The 16,312-nt window shown below is 36.3% G+C and overlaps 1 protein-coding gene across 2 annotated transcripts; it reads left to right on the top strand.

Annotated features, from left to right (window-relative positions):
* Nucleotides 1-2,979: 2,979 nt before the first annotated feature.
* Jhbp10 (Juvenile hormone binding protein 10) lies at nucleotides 2,980-8,680 on the top strand. 2 transcript variants are annotated; one of them, XM_070213851.1, is made up of 4 exons: nucleotides 2,980-3,049; nucleotides 7,694-7,931; nucleotides 7,996-8,129; nucleotides 8,187-8,680. In XM_070213851.1, exons 1-4 carry the CDS (start codon nucleotides 2,995-2,997, stop codon nucleotides 8,642-8,644), a joined length of 885 nt encoding a protein of 294 aa, XP_070069952.1. In that variant the 5' UTR covers nucleotides 2,980-2,994; the 3' UTR covers nucleotides 8,645-8,680. The 2 variants fall into 2 exon arrangements, with proteins under 2 accessions (XP_070069952.1, XP_017010356.2); XM_017154867.3 differs by lacking the exon at nucleotides 2,980-3,049 and adding an exon at nucleotides 7,423-7,582.
* Nucleotides 8,681-16,312: the final 7,632 nt, after the last annotated feature.

Raw genomic sequence — 16,312 nt, 5'->3', positions numbered from 1 at the left:
AATGACGAGTGTAATAATTTTTCGTCACAAATGTTGCTATCAGAACTTTTGTATGTTGAAGGTGCGATCGTCACTAGTTTTTTACCTCGTTAAGAGGTGTTTTTATTTGATATTCATGTACAATAAACCCTAAATTTAGGAATACTTAGGCCTATACTCAGCTATTCCAATGAATAAATAGTGTACACATAATATACAACTTACCCGTAATTCATCACAAATTTATCTAGAATCCATATATATTTTATCTGAAAATAATGTAAAATATAAAAAGAATTAATGTATAATCCTCGGCTGTTGGTTTTGGATTTAACAGTCTTTGAAAGAATATCAGACAATAGCAAAATGATACCGATACGATACGTATCCGCTAAGTAGTGGGTATCCGAACCAAGCACAGGTGCGTGTGCTCGCTAAGTAGATGGTACACAAACCCTACATGGAGTGTGCACTCGCTAGATTAGCGAATGCCCAAAGCAAATACACTAAAAAAAAATTTAGAAAGACGTATTAGCTGAATACCAAGAACATTACCAGCGCATTTGGTTGGCGTGTTAGTTTAATTACAGAGTACACTCACCAACATGTTAGGAGTTGCCCTCTGACTACTGGCGGCTATAAGTGTGGCCAAGTGAAATCGTGCACAGATAAAGCAGGAGCAGCCACAGAAAAAGCAGCAATAGGAGCAGCGGATTAATCAGCAGGAGGAGCAGCAGCAGGAAGAGGAGCACCTGACGGATCACCAAGCCAGCTTCTGCGTTAGTCCCCTCCACCAGTTGCTCTTTCTGATCCCCATGCTGCTCCTCCTTATTCCCCAGTTGCTCTTCCTTCCACTCCTGCTGCCCGTCCTCCTCATCGTTCTGCTCTTGCTCCTGTATTTTCACTTCATCCTGCTTTTCCTCCTCCTGCCCTCTTTTTTCTCCTACTCTTCCTCACCCTCTGTATTCCTATATTCTCACTTAAAAATTAAACAAATATTTTTAACAATATTTTATACGATTTTATGGTATTGCCTATAACTGGATCATTTGTAAAAAACAACTATAGCATGTGCGGAAATCGGCAAGGTAGCGAACTTTTACGCTTCAGCGGAATTCTTATATGTAATAGATGCAGTGCAAATTAATTTTTCTCCTCTTCCTCCGCCTTTTTTTCTACCTTGTCCTTGTTCTTATTTTATATTTAAAACCAATTTTACCAATTTTCTGTTTTAAAACGCCAAAATGAATTTAAAATATAAAATGCATGGTACCAGGACTGCTTTGCAATCTATTACAAAAACAAGAGAGAACGCTATAGTCGGGTTGTTGTCCCGACTATCTAATACCCGTCACTCAGCTAAAGGGAGTGCGAACGCTGTGTCGGGTTGGTGTCCCGACGAATAGTCGTAACTCAGCTAAAGGGAGTGCGAGGGAGATAGATATATAATTTTTGATTGCGTATAACTTTTTAATGAATGGTCTGATTTGAAAAATGTCTTCTACATTTCGATAGGTATAAATATACACAACAAAATTGCATTTATACTTCTCGGAAATCTTTAAAGATGTGGGCGCAGGACCCATTTTAAAATCGTTACAGGGGGCGTGGCGCTCGGCTAAAATAAACCTGCGCTGCGTAGGAAGCCAAAGAACATGTGTGGGAAATCTCAACCTTCTAGCTTTTGTAGTTTCTGAGATCTCAGCGTTCATACAGACGGACAGACAGACAGACAGACAGACGGACAGACGGACATGGCTAGATCGACTCGGCTAGTGACCCTGATCAAGAATATATATACTTTATGGGGTCGGAAACGCTTCCTTCTAGCTGTTACATACTTTTGCACGAATCTAGTATACCCTTTTACTCTACGAGTAACGGGTATAAAAACTTGCTTCTTTATTCCTTTTTTCCCCATGTAAAACAAACAGAAACCGGAGAAGCCCGTTTACAGCATCTGCCGCAATCCTTTTTCTTTGCTACTCCCTCTACTATTAATTTTTTTGTCCTATTTGTCAATACCTTGTTTACCCTACTGCACCTAAAACTTCTCTTCTTCCTCCTCCTGATCCCCACTTTTATTTTTAATTCTCACATTGAAAAGAATGAGGTGGAGGAGTAGAACCCGAACCTTTATTTTCTGCTCCTCTGCCAACTGCTGGTTCTCGTCGTTACCCTGTTACTTTTCTTGCCAAATTTGCTGCATTCTCTGGGGGTCACCTATTGTTTCTCCCAAATATTTAAATATTTAAACAAATATTTAATACCTATTAACTTTTTTCGTAATATTTGTATTTCGAAAACGCTGTAGTCAAGCACCCAGACTATCAAATACCCATTACTCAGTTAGAGAAGGTCCCAGAGAGATGAAGATGAGCATGCAGCTGAAACAATCTTGCGCCTCGTATTATGCCCAGGAATATGACAATTTAGCTGGTTGGAGCCTGTTTGACAATTATTACAGTTGATTTTACCAAGTTTTTTTTTTGTGTGTAGTGATACTGAAAAACCTTTATTTTTGTATAAGATTCTTTTTCAAATTTCCCGCCCTGAAACATCAGTATTCTGGCCGAAACGGTGAAAATATTAATACAAAAACAGAGTGTCATAACTTGCTAAGCCTGTAATTTAATTCCCTTTTTAATTTGAATAATTTTTGCAAAAAGTTATGATGTTACCCTTTATAGAAAATTCGAAAAGTTATCAAAAAATACATTTATCAAATATTAATGGGTATCGTATGTTAAGCTTGCTATCTGCTTAAAAAAGTCATACGTTTAACTGTCGACCTTGATTTGTTAAAAATACAACTGTCAGTTGTAAATTTAATAAAATTTACACTGGGCCACGTCATTGATAAAGTAAAATAAAATACATTTTCTCGGTGGAAACTTATAATTTACAAAGAGTTCTAGATTCAAATTTATGACCTATAGGTGATACGGTAGCCAATAAATCAGTTGACCGGAAATTAACGGTTGTAAAGTGATTTTAAGAGATTCATATATTGAGATGTCATCGGATGGAACTGGACTCCAAGATTCCGTGCATCGACATCGTCCCCCAGGTATGGCCCTTAATATAGTATTTATTTACGACTGAAAAACCGCAAAAAAGTTTATTTTTTACTAAAACGCCATTTATAACATCCTTGTAAAGTGTCAGAAATTATTAAAACGCCATATAGACCAGTTCTGTAAAATGTCGACTACGAACACGCCATCTGTAATTCCGTCGGGAAGAAGAAAAAAAAAGACAGCGTTCGGCAAGTTGGCAAATCGCCCTATGTACCATTTTTGCTAGTATTGTGACAGCGCCAAATACACCGAAGGATCAGTTTTCTTCGAGTATTGTTTTGCAGGACAATACAAAGACCAATACTAGGACAACTATTTGTTTATTGGGAGTAATACCTCCATCTCGGTCGCCCACCGCCTTGGTGGAGGGGTTGACTGATATCCCGATCCTTCACTTTTGTGAATTGGTTTGCTTCTCTGTGTGGACCGGGACTTTATTTTTGTATAATTTCTGGTACCTCCTTCCAAGGATTAGGGGTATTGGTAGACGTAAAACACACAGCAAGCACCTTCTGTCAGACGCGCTGCAGCTCCCCCTATTGGGCTGACTGTCAGGTAGCACTATGGTGCATTTGTCTACATTGACCACAAATGACGTACAGGCCTTTTTTAGATTTGACTCGAAAGTGAATTCGTTAAAATGGTCTGATTTCTTTTAGCATAATATAATTTTCCTTTTGGTGTAAAACTAAACAGGCGACTGCAAGGGCAATATCTTGGGGAGAGCCCAAAATATTGGGTAAAATTTTCAGCCAAAGGGCGAATAAATAATCGGCGCGCTATTAATTTGTATCAATGCCTATTAGCAATGTATACATTTAATAGATAAACTCAAAGAAACAAGCCAACGCTAGTCTTAAAAATAATTGCAATATAATTGTGTATTTTAGACAGCTGTTTTATGGCAGGACAGTCAAATTTGTACGTTTAGCGCTACAAAATACTGAAGAAAAAGGGTTGGGGGGGTCACGTAATTTAAATTTAATTTAATTAAAAAAAAAAAACGAAATTTTTTTTTTGCTGAATCCTAATGTATATCCCCTAGAGAACATCTTCCCAAATTTTCATAGAGATGCAAATAATAGTTCGATAGGAAAACAGCGTTTTGACGCGCTCGACTTCAATAGTTGCATATACTCAACGTAAAACTTTGAATTCGATTATCTCAAAGTCGTGTTTTTCCAAAAGTGCCTTCGCTGTGACCACGATTGCACAAGAACTATTTGATCGATCTTCTTCAATTTTTTTTTAAATTATTCGTAATGATTGTGCCGAGTTCGTGAACGATTCAGTTTTTATGCGACAATTTTGATTTTGCAGATCAGAATTTTTTAATAACATTTTTAGAACTCGAAAAATTAACTTTTTGGAAAAATTGTTTCTGTATGCAGAAAAAAACAAATATTCTTGAAAATAATCGTTCACGAACTGGAAATAATACTATACTAATAAAATTTTTTTGGTTTTTTGATATCAGTTGACCTGCTGGACTTCCATCGTGGTCACCGCAAGCCGCTATAAAAAAAAGGGTTTCGAAAGAATTGTCATAACCCCTTTTACCCTGCGTTTGTCCGTTCCAGGGTTGAGTATGCTTCCTTTATTTGGAATCCCTCAGGAAGTGTCCAGATCAATAGGCTTGAGAGGTTGCAGAAAAAGTTTTTAAAGTTTGCATTGCAATCCTTGCATTTTACTGAACCGGCTCCGCCCTATGCTAACCAGTGTTCCCTGCTGCACACTTGTTCCTTGAAGGATCGCCGTGCAATTGCAGGACTTTTTCTCCTTAATGATCTACTGGTAGGTAATATTGATTGTCCTTGTCTGTTGGGATGCATTAATTTTAATGCTCCTGCTAGGAATCTTCCTACCTTGGTACCATTTCTGGAACGTGCTGTCAGGACAAATTATGCTCGCAATGAGCCATTACTAAGGTCTCTTAGAATGTTCAATTCCTTGCCTACAAACAGATTCTGCTGGGGGGCCAAGAAAGAACTATTAAGGCAAACCCTTAGGGAATATTTTTTAATTAATGTTCAATAATAGATTTAAGTTAAGTTGTAGCCAGATAAGGATTTATCCGTTGGCGATATAAATAAATATAAATAAATTATTCATATTTTTTCAAGAACAAAGAATTGTTGTTTCGATAAAAACATGTACTATCAATAAATAATAACTTCACTGTCATAAAATAATTGCTATACACCTGAAAAAAATCCAAAGTTTCCTCAATTTTTTCGCTCAAAAAAGGTATATAACCTCTTAACAATTAGTTTTCATGCTGGTAAACTTAAATTCGTCTTGCGCATACTATATATGAGAATTATACGGATCGGACAACTATATTATATAGCTGCCATAGGATCGGTCTAAATATCTTTGATGTTTTTGGAGATAAATGCACATAATTTGATAATAATTTTAATAAAAAACGCTCATTACTCTTTTACCCACCACTGCAAACAATAGGACTAAATTTAAGGTTATGGTATAAAAAATTAAATTACAAGCTATACATTATAACAAGAATTGAATACCCTACAAATGCCAAAAGATTTTTAAAGTAAGATCCGCTAGACTTACAAATGTTAAAAAAGGCTTTTTTCCATTAAAAGATTTGTAATGTCACATAGTGAAAAGGTTCTGAGGATCATAATAGTCGCACCTCGACGGAGTCTCTTCGTGCGCTCCAAACGCAACCGTGGAAACCCTTACACCCAGCCCAAGATTTTCTCGGCTTTCCTAGAAGAACCTACGCAGTCCAGTAACTCTCCGCCACTTTACTTTACTTCCGTGCACGTAGTCGTGTATGTGTGCGTTCATCTTCATCAACGTTTCTCGTCATGTTGTGGTATATCCATTTAAGTTTTTAACTCGTGTTTTATGTACTTTCGCAAAAATTTGATGTCCGCACGCAATAGGGCGTTTGCTCCCTTGCCTTTCCTTTTCTTACCTTCGAAATTCTGAATCGCAGAGTCCAGCCATCATTTTATTGCACTTGAAAACTTAATTAGGCCAAAATGCGGTGCGAACGCCTATTGATGGAAGCGAGTATTTTTGTTTCGCAAGCTGTGCGGGATTTTTATTACACGCATCAAATGTAATTTGTTACAAATTTGATGGTGAGTGTGTTTCTATCTTCTTAAAAACGGCATAAATGAAAAAGTTGTTGGTTAGCTGTGGGGGTTGGTGGAGCTTCATCACCATCATTTAAATGCGCTGCAGGTTTTATGATCGGTCAACTTTTGATTTATTCTGAATGGTGGTTTTATAACTATAACACATTCTTTTAGATTAGAAACCTGAGGAATTTCTTCATCCCCTTAACTTCAGTTATAGGACGCCCTATTGCGTCCGTCCAGTAATGAAAGAAAAAAAGAAACGATTTTATTTATTTAGTTTTCTTCAAATATTTCCTTATGTACTTAAAAGCATTTTGTTCTTTATTTTTAAAAATACTTTGGCGTATGTTAAAAAAAATTTATTAAATAAAATTCAGTAATTTTAAGTCGAAAGTAGTTAAAGAAAACTAACAAAACAAATCGTTCCTATTATTTTATTTTCCCTCTTGCGTCGTTATTAAAATCAATTGATGTAGAACAAGAGTCAAAGGTCAGTGGGTTTTAGTGCAACGCGTAAAACGATTGCTTGCGATTAGTTGTAATTGAATGTAATTGTTAAAATGTTCGGTAGCGTCAAATGTCTTTAATTTTCATGATAAATAATAAGGGATGACTTCTACAACGATAACGAAACAAACAAACTGATTTTTGTGTTAAACTTCTCGTTTTTATTTTCCCTGCAATTATTTTGTGAAGAATTTTCTTTTTCGTTTCACAGTTGGTAAGTGGATAAAATCCATAGCCTAAGGTTATTTCGGTGGTTGGCTTGCTTGCTTCGTTAGCAAATAGAGAATTTGCATCAAGAAATATAAACATTTTGTTTTTCCTGATTGGTGTTGATGTTATTTTTTTTTTTTTACCTAGTTTAGTGTCATCTTTGCGCATATCTAACAAGTTAAGCGACAAGTTTGGCCCCTTGAGGAGGGTACAAAAATTTATTATTCAAATTTCCGCCGCTGACTTACTTGCATTTGTTTACATTACAGACGCATATTCAGCATTGTTTTAATTCACCTAAAACTACATAAATTTAATTTTACATGCAAAGCGACAACTCACGTGCCCCTGAACGGACGTACGTTTCTTAATTTCCAATAAATATAACTAAGTCTTCGCCTTGTGTGCCAGTATGTGCGAGCTGCTCGTAAAAAGCTACGAAAATGTCGCGAGAGAGAGATACTTTAGTTAAGCTTACTTAATTCAATCAAAAGCACTATATGCTGCCCGATGAATCGTTAGTCGATCGCTAGAGCGCAACAACTACGGTTCATTCGAATTTCAGAACGTCATCTAGCAAATCGTAAAAAATCGCTTTACAAATGATTCTCAATTGGAGTTGCAACTGTGTTGCCATTTTTCTGGCTTGCCTATTAGCTTTGTGTCCCTTTATTTGTGCAAAGTTGCGTAAGTGTTCACCTTCTAAGATAGCTAAGCCTTTGCTTTATTGTGCGATTCGTATGTTCAAATTTATATGTGTTGCGATAAATTAACGCCATTTCATAAAATTTCTGTTAGCGTCCACAATAAGACCATGTGCCCGCGATGATCCCCAATTGGAGCGCTGTATTATTAACGCTGTCTATCAAATAAGGCCACTACTTGTTCACGGAAATCTCGGGGATGGCTATAAAACACCTCCATTGGAGCCATTGGCTTTAGATAATATCGAACTAGGTCGGAGTAGTCAGTTTCAAGCAGTGTTTACGGATCTCGAGGCCAACGGAGGGAGTAACTTTATCATTGACCGTCTTATGTACTGTATTTATGTATTGTTTATATGCAATTTTTCTTCTAAGCTATTCTTCTTTTGCATGAAGCGCCAAGCCGTTGGATATTTCGTATGATCTTTGGATTACACTGCCGCGGATCGACTTCAGAGGAAAGTATTCTCTGCATCTTAATTTGCTACTCCTAGATATAAAAGGCAAGGGAAACATGCAGGGATATTGTGGTAGGTTGTAATTTTAAACATTAAAACGAAAACCCACAATATTTTTTTCAAAACCAGAAAACGCCAAAGCATCTGTTAAAATGCGTGGTTCCCGATATCTGCGTAATGGTAAAGACTATGTAAAGTTCACCAAAATGACCATGCGAATTGATTTTAAGGACTTTAAATTGAACTTAGAAAACTTGTTCAATGGAGATCGGATTTTGGGAGACGTTGGGAATAGCCTCATCAACAATAATCAGGAGTTGTACTTAAACGAAATTGTGCCAGGCCTTGAACAAGGACTATCAAAAAAGTTTTTAGATGTGGCGAACGAAATACTAGCCACTGCAACCTTCGATGAAATGTTTCCTCCTGGAAGGACTGTCATTAATCCGATTACATATCCGTCACGACTACCATCATTGGGTCTTGGCCCCGCTATCTTTGAGCCTCCCTTTGTGTCGCGAAACCCAGACCGAGGAATTTTAGAAAGTTTATCCCCAAAAAAGTTCCATGAATTAAAGCATGACTAATGTTTACGGTATTATTAGTGCAAATTGTTTTCAAACAAAAAAATCGTTTAAAAATATAAAAAAAATTTTATTTATATTTTTATTTCCTTTTTATTATTAGGGGTGACACAGACACTGTCGACTGTTTTGGGAACGCTTAGTTTGGAAACCAAGCAAACAAAACTTTTAGATTTATGTAGGAGCAAATTTGTTTGCTGTTTTAAGGTATACTTCTTCTTAAATTCTACTATTTGGTTGGTTTAAAACCGTCTCCCCTATTTTGAATCTGTTTCTGGTATACCTTTTTTTTGTTGGTTGAAAATCGTCTTCCATATTTTAAAACCATTTCCGTGACACCGATACTTGCTTCTAGAAGAAAGTTGGTTGTATTTTTTTGTGTATTCCGTATTTGTTTTTTGTTTGAAAAACACGCCAGTAAATCGAAATATATAACTTTTTTTATTTTGGAAATAAACTTTAAATTTTTTAATATTCGAACATCTGCAATAGAAACAATTTTCATGGGTAAATAATCTTCAGCTTGCCGAAGCCAGATTCTTATTACTTTATTGGGAATAAAATATACTAATATGTTTCATTCGTTAAATTACTGTGGTATATTGAATTTTACCACATGCCACTTTTCCTGGGAGCGCTTAGTGGAACAACTCCATTTCCCCTCTCGTGGTTGTGGAGGAGCTGGCAAAACTTTTAATCCGCTACCAAGCCTGTTCCTGGTTTTGCATATTAGGCCTAAACTTTTTAAAACGTGTAGTCACCGCCTAACGGCACCGGAGGGACAGTTTAAAGGGCGCATGTACATATATACATACACTTTTTCCCAGCATTACACCTGTTCAATGGGTCAGGGCGCGCAGTGCTATTTCTTGTTTGCCTCCTCTTGCTTGTGATTAATCACCGGCAGCGACAAAGATGAATTCACAGAGATTTTTTCCCTTAAAAGTTTTTACTTTCGTTGCGGGGGAATGGGCAGTTAATTGCGTTGGATGGACTTGGGTCTTCAAAAAAAGTGTTGCCTCCTTGGTGATATTCAGCTGGCTCTAATTAAATTCATGCGACGCAGCTGTCACTGGCAAGAAAAAAGCATTATCGACTTTTAGGCGCTTAATATTTCAAATGAAAATGTTTTTGATGTAAACAGAGGCAAGTCAAAGGAAAACCTTGGCAACATCTTCAACTTCCGTACTGGCCAATGCCTTGCAAAGTGTCGCCGGCATTAATTTCATTTATTAATTTTTAACTACGCCCGCGCACCAAAATAAAAGGAAGTTTATAAATGGAGAGCTAGCAGGAGGAGCATTACGTAGAGCGTGCACTGGGAGGTGGTTTGAAATCTTTTTCTTTTCTTTCATTGTGCGCGTCCCCATTTTTTGTTGCTTGCTTTTTTCCCAACGCTTTTCTTCTCCGACCTTTTTTGTTAATTTTTTTTAATTCTTTGCTTTTCACTTGAAAGACGCTCAAAATGTGGAGATGTGCCGAGGCCCGCTAATGTCCTTTCTTTTATCATTAGGTAGAAAACGTGGGTGTCTTTTTTGGGGATGGCGGGTGGGTGGTTCGTCTTGGGCGTGGCAAGTCCGTTTTGTTGGACGTAATGGGGGTGATGGGGATACGCAGGTATTTCAGCTGCCATTAGAGAAAAGCCTCACTCTGTCGGCTTAAAGTTCTAAAGTAGCGAATTTCGTAAGCTTGGAAAGGACAACACAGTTAATGTATATGACAAGTAAATATACTTTTAATAATTAATAAGCAATTTATATAAAGCGCTTACTGGTTGGCTAGGGTTGTTATACATCATTGCACCTAAAATGTAACAAGAGGCACAATTTCAGTGCTTAAATATAAATATTATTTAATATTTAAACTGTGCGAAACAAACGATTACAAAACTGGATCTGTCTAACATTGGTTACTTTTCTGGCAATCTGTTTGCACTTTTAATTACAACCAAACTCGCACTGGGGTATACATAGACCAGCGGTCGGCGGCGACCTATTGTGAGCATAGGGAATTGCTCTGCTCATCCGCTGCCCCTCACGGACACTGTAAAACAGCAGTCTGCACACACACATCAATGAGCTGCCCAGTGCAAATTACTCACACATATATAAAACTAAATGTCATCGTATGTGTGTGCCGACCGCTGACATAGACCCACATTTGTCGGCGAGGCGATAAGCTCTTCAAAAGAGGAAAAAGGTGGAAAAAGTTTTATATCCTCGAGAAAAGTGTCCTTCGTTACGATAGCCATTAGCTGTTTTTTATACCCTTGCAGAGGGAAAAATGATTTTAGTCAGAAGATTGAAACGCAGTGAAGGAGACGTTTTCGACCTCATAAAGTATATATATTCTTGATCAGCATCACCCGACGATCTAGCCATCTGTCTGTCCGTCCGTTTCTACGCAAAGTAGTCTAGCTTGCTATCTGGATGAAACTCTCCCAAAAAATAATCTTTCTATTGCAGGTAGTATAAAAGTCGGAACCGGTCGGATCGAACAACTATATTTTAATGCTCCCATAGGAAAAAAAAAACTTAAAAAAATTCTAGCTTCGGTGTTTTTATACCCGTTACTCGTAGAGTAAAAGGGTATATTAGATTCGTGCAAAAGTATGTAACAGGTAGAAGGAAGCGTTTCCGACCCTATAAACTATATATATTCTTGATCAGGATCACTAGCCGAGTCGATCTAGCCATGTCCGTCTGTCTGTCTGTATGAACACTGAGATCTCGGAAACTATAAAAGCTAGAAGATTGACATTTTGCATGCAGATTCTAGGAGTTCCTACGCAGCGCAAGTTTGTTTCAAAAGGGTGCCACGCCACCACTCTAACGCCAACAATCGCTAATATACGATTTTAAAAATTTCAATATTTCGGAAAAGTAAAAATGCAGTTTAATTGTGTTTCTGAATACCTATCGAAATGTAGAAGAAATTTTTTAAATCGAACCATTCGTTAAAAAGTTACGGCGGATCAAAGTTTTTATCTTCATCTCCTTCGCTCACCCTTTAGCTGAGTAACGGGTATCTGATAGTCGGGGCACCCGACTATAGCGTTCTCTCTTGTTTTAAATATTACCTTCTACTCTTGGGAACATTATTTTTTTAATTATTTCTGATTTTCGAACTACATTTTTAAAAAATCGGATCACTATAGGGAAGAGGTCTGTAGGTTGAGACGGTCTGTAAGTTGAGACACTCAATTTTCTCAAAACTTATCCACTAAAAAAATTGTTTTTATTTTTTTTTTTGTAGTCCTTTTAAGTGACAAAACTTTTGGGGAAAACATTATAGGCCAGGCTCTAGCCAGATTAAAGCTGTGAGAGTCGTGTATCATTTTTCACCAAAAAAGTTTTTGTCTACTTTTTTCAATATTCCATTTAAAATTAATAACGTCCTTAAATTTACTTGGTAAAAGATCTAAAACATTAGTATATTAACTGTTAACTAATTAAAAAAAGAATCAGCTTAATGTGACAGTCAAAACAAAAGTTATTAATTTTTTTCCCGAAACATCCTATTTTGTGTAAGTTGGGACACTTTGAGGGTGTAAGTTGAGACACCCGTTTTTCATACAAAACGGCCTTAGGCCAACAGAGGTCGCTTTCTGCCTAGTACATTTCTTTGATATTAGGGTAAAAGTGAATGTTCAAAGAGCCTTTTGATTTTAATTGTTATTTGGTCTAAGTTCTTAAAAAATGGATGGGAAATAATTTAGGACGAACAAGAATTGATTAAATTAACATAAATAAATAGTTCCTTATAGTTTGGAGTACTTTTGTGTGAGTATTATTTACTTTTAAGTGTCTCAACTTACAGACCTCTTTTTAAAAATGTCGTTTTTTGGGACTTTTCAAAAAAAATAATTTTTTAGTTTTCCCTAAGGAAAAAAAATATTTTTTATCGTTTTTTATTAAGCTAATAGACTAACCTTTCGATCAGTACCAAATGCGTAAAGTTTCATAAGTGAATATCGAAATGACAGATTAAAAACAAAAGGTGTACCAACCTACAGACCTCTCCCCTATCATATAGGTGCCATAGAAACAATCGGAAAATTAAATGGAAATTAATAGGAACAAAATTATATCTTTGTTGATTTTTATTACATTTTCTTCTTCTCTGAGATTTAGCTTTTCTTGAACATTTTCAAATTTTGAATACAATTTAACAAAATTTGGACGTAGCTCACATATGAAGGATCAAAAAAATACTGTCAAAATAATACCAAAGCAGCTTAAGTTTTGGTTGTTTAAACATATAAATTTAATGTTTTTATAAGTCAATAGGAATGATCTGCAAGGGTATATAAGCTTCGGCTGGCCGAAACTAGCTTCCTTTCGTGATTTCTTATTAATATGAGGGAAGTATCAGGTAAATTAGTATCTCTTACAACCTTAGAACAAGACCCCCTACTGTTTGTTCATTACCGAGTGACCCTCGTAGACTGCCTTCAGGATGCTTCTTACCCAAAAAAGACTGGGAAGTTCGATTTGGAGTATTCTTGACGCCCCAACCCTGCTGTTTGTTGCATAACCAGAAGCAGGAGTAAGACTCACCTCCAGGATAATAGAAAGTGGCCCTTCTGCCAGACCTGCAAACAGGTTTATTGGGGGAAAAACCGTTCTAAAGAGGTACTCGTGCTCTTGACAAAAATTTGACTGGACGTTTTCAGATATGCTAATGTGTTAGTTGGGATGTGTCTGACAATTGAAATTTGATTTATATTTGTATACACAAATAAATGTGAAGCTGCGCAAAAATCTTCATTATATTGGTTAACAATCAGGTCCTCTTTCGATCAACTTTAAATGTTGAAAAGACATGACCAGATATAACCAAAATACATGAATACAATTTGCAGGTTTACCCTATCCACTCTACTTAAAAATGGCAGGAAATCAAATGCGAATTGGGGAAGACATTTAAAAGTTTTGTGGTGTTTGGGATTGAGTGTGAATTTGCCAAGCAAAAAGGTTGAATATGAATTATGTATCCATTGGGTTACCTTTTTTTGTGATACTCAAAGTTTCTGATGAGTGGAAAATCGAATTGTGTTAAAAATTATTTTATTTGATTTTTGTGCATAAAAAAGCAAAGTGTTATAGAAATCGAACTGTTGAGATTTTGATTTTAGTTTCGGTTTAGTTTAATATTTCACCCAAGTTGGTTTAACTCCCTTTTCTATGTATACGCATTGATTGTAGTCGTACGTACAAAGCTGTCTTAATTAATTACTCGTAACAACACTCGTAGTAGACTATTAATAATCAAACAACGAATTCGATTTATTTGCTTGCAGCTCAACCAAAGAATGATCAATTCGGGTTTTTCTCCACTTCCGGGTGTAACAGAATCGGATATCTACCTCTGGGACAAATAATTGCAAGTGACAGGCGGTTTAATTTTTTCTCCTTTTCGACAGCTTATATTTTGACTTGGATTGGGTTGCCATGCTTATGATTAACTTTTTTCACTGGGGTGGTGCTTATTCTTTCTAAGAGAAAACCAGTCAAGACAAACGCCCAAATTTTTCTTTTTCCCTTATCCATCCCCTTGTTTTGATAAACTTCAAATAAACAAACCAGAAAAAGCAAAGAAAAATATAACATTTTAAAATGTTCAACTTTCTTGGTTTTCGGTTGATTGAAATGGAACATTTTAATTGCTCTGCGAGATGTGTATCCATGACCGTTCTCTTTTTGATAATAATGGGCACATTTTTCAGAGCAATTGAATATTGAAGTAACTTCAAATAAAATATATATTTCTTTCAATTTCAGATTCCAAATAAGTGTAAAACATCTCAAATCATGCGTCTTAAAATTGTAAATCATTTTATAGTTCAGCAGAATATTTTTAAAATGATCAGGACCCGCGAATTTTACATTCAAATACGGAGTAGCCCCAACTCTTAAAAATTTTAAATTTTTGTAAAGGGCACACAAGCGAAAATGGGTACAGAATGCGACACGCACACGAAAGACGCAAATTGCAGATTTTTCTCATTAAGCTCATGTCAGATTAGCCCGAGAACCAGAACAGAACAGAGGGGTGAGAGTAAAAAGGCAAAGGGGAAAAATACTTGGAGCTTGGTTAAAGCAGGAGGCAGTATACGCGGGTGCCATAAATTATTTGCCCAAGGCAACCCTTGAAAAGCAGCGTAAACTTTTTTTTAGAAACCAAGACATAGCAACGATGGCGTAAAAACTAAATAATGGGGGTACTCTACACCCAAGATGTGAAATGAGTCGGTTGGGTTGTGTGCTTCTTATTGCAACATAAAGCTGTGTTGCCACTGATGATAAACAAAACTGGAGTAATAATATCACTATGGACGGCAGTCCATGTAGTGACGAAGCGCACCAGGAGAGTGTGCGAAGGCGACTACTATATATACACGAAGAAATGAAAATCTACTGTGATGGTCCGATCATAATGAATGATACACCTATCGAAAGGTATTGCGAAATCTAACAGGATTGCATACCAAGACTCTAAGAAAATCAATTGGCTTGGGAGAGAGAGCGGTGAAAGTGAAAAAGTGAAAATTTCGAAATTTGGAGCTGTTGGGGCCGGTGGGGATAATTGCCCCCTCGCAATATTTTAGTTGTATTCCTTTTGAAAATACCCGTCGAATGAGGGGTCATTTGTCAAAATCCGACGCTCCGTTCAAAAGTTATAGCAAAAATAAGATTTTCTTCGTCTTCCCAAAATGAAAATTTAATTCTGTTTGTCAGTTTGTCAGTTTGTCCAAAACATGTTTTTTAAGTTTTGAAAATTTGATATGACGTTCATCACATCGATATAAAAAAATTTTCTTCTACCACTTTTGGAAAAACTCGCTAGTTTAGCGGGAAAACAGCTATAAATAGCTAAAATTCGGAATTCCGTAACTTCTATACTACTAAAGCTACAGACTTGTGCTTGTGAATGAGAAAATATTAGAAAGTCTATTTAATGACGAGTGTAATAATTTTTCGTCACCAATGCTGATATCAGAACTTTTGTATGTTGAAGGTGCGTTCGTCACTAGTTTTTTACCTCGTTAAGAGGTGTTTTTATTTGATTGAACTGAAAAGGATAAAAAAAAAAGTATAATTCAAACCGGCTTGGTGCACCCTTACAAAAAATTAGCTTAAGAATTAGCTTTTAGCGAATAAGAATATTTTGGAATGTGTATTAAGTATTATAATCATTTTTCGTCACAAAAGTGAATATCCAGAACTCTGTGTGTAAGTGCTATTCTTTTTTTACCTCGTTAAAAAGTTTTTTTGTTTTATCAAAAATTTCCTGTAGATATCTAAAATGTTTAACTATTTTACAATTTTACAACATTTACTTTTAAAGTTGCGATTTAGCATAGTCAAAGGTTTCTGTAAACATGGCTGTGATTTTCGAGACAATTTCATTAGATTAGAATTCGTGTATACCTTTGGTAAGTGAACTCATTTCGTACTGAAAAAATTTGCATATTTCACCGTGGAGCGATGCCTGTTCTTCGTATGGGGATGATTTTTGCTTAACAATATTTAAAGCATAAGCGAAGCTCATAACCACCCAAAAGATAAATGGCGTAAAAAAAGGGGGGAGGACTTTGAAAAAATTAACATTTATGCAGGGATGCTTTCCCAACTCGTTCGTGCTTTGTTTTAATATAACCCTTTTAGT

Source organism: Drosophila takahashii, chromosome 2R (genome assembly GCF_030179915.1).
Source record: "Drosophila takahashii strain IR98-3 E-12201 chromosome 2R, DtakHiC1v2, whole genome shotgun sequence".
Taxonomy (NCBI): domain Eukaryota; kingdom Metazoa; phylum Arthropoda; class Insecta; order Diptera; family Drosophilidae; genus Drosophila; species Drosophila takahashii.
This window is presented reverse-complemented; position numbering and strand designations above follow the sequence as displayed.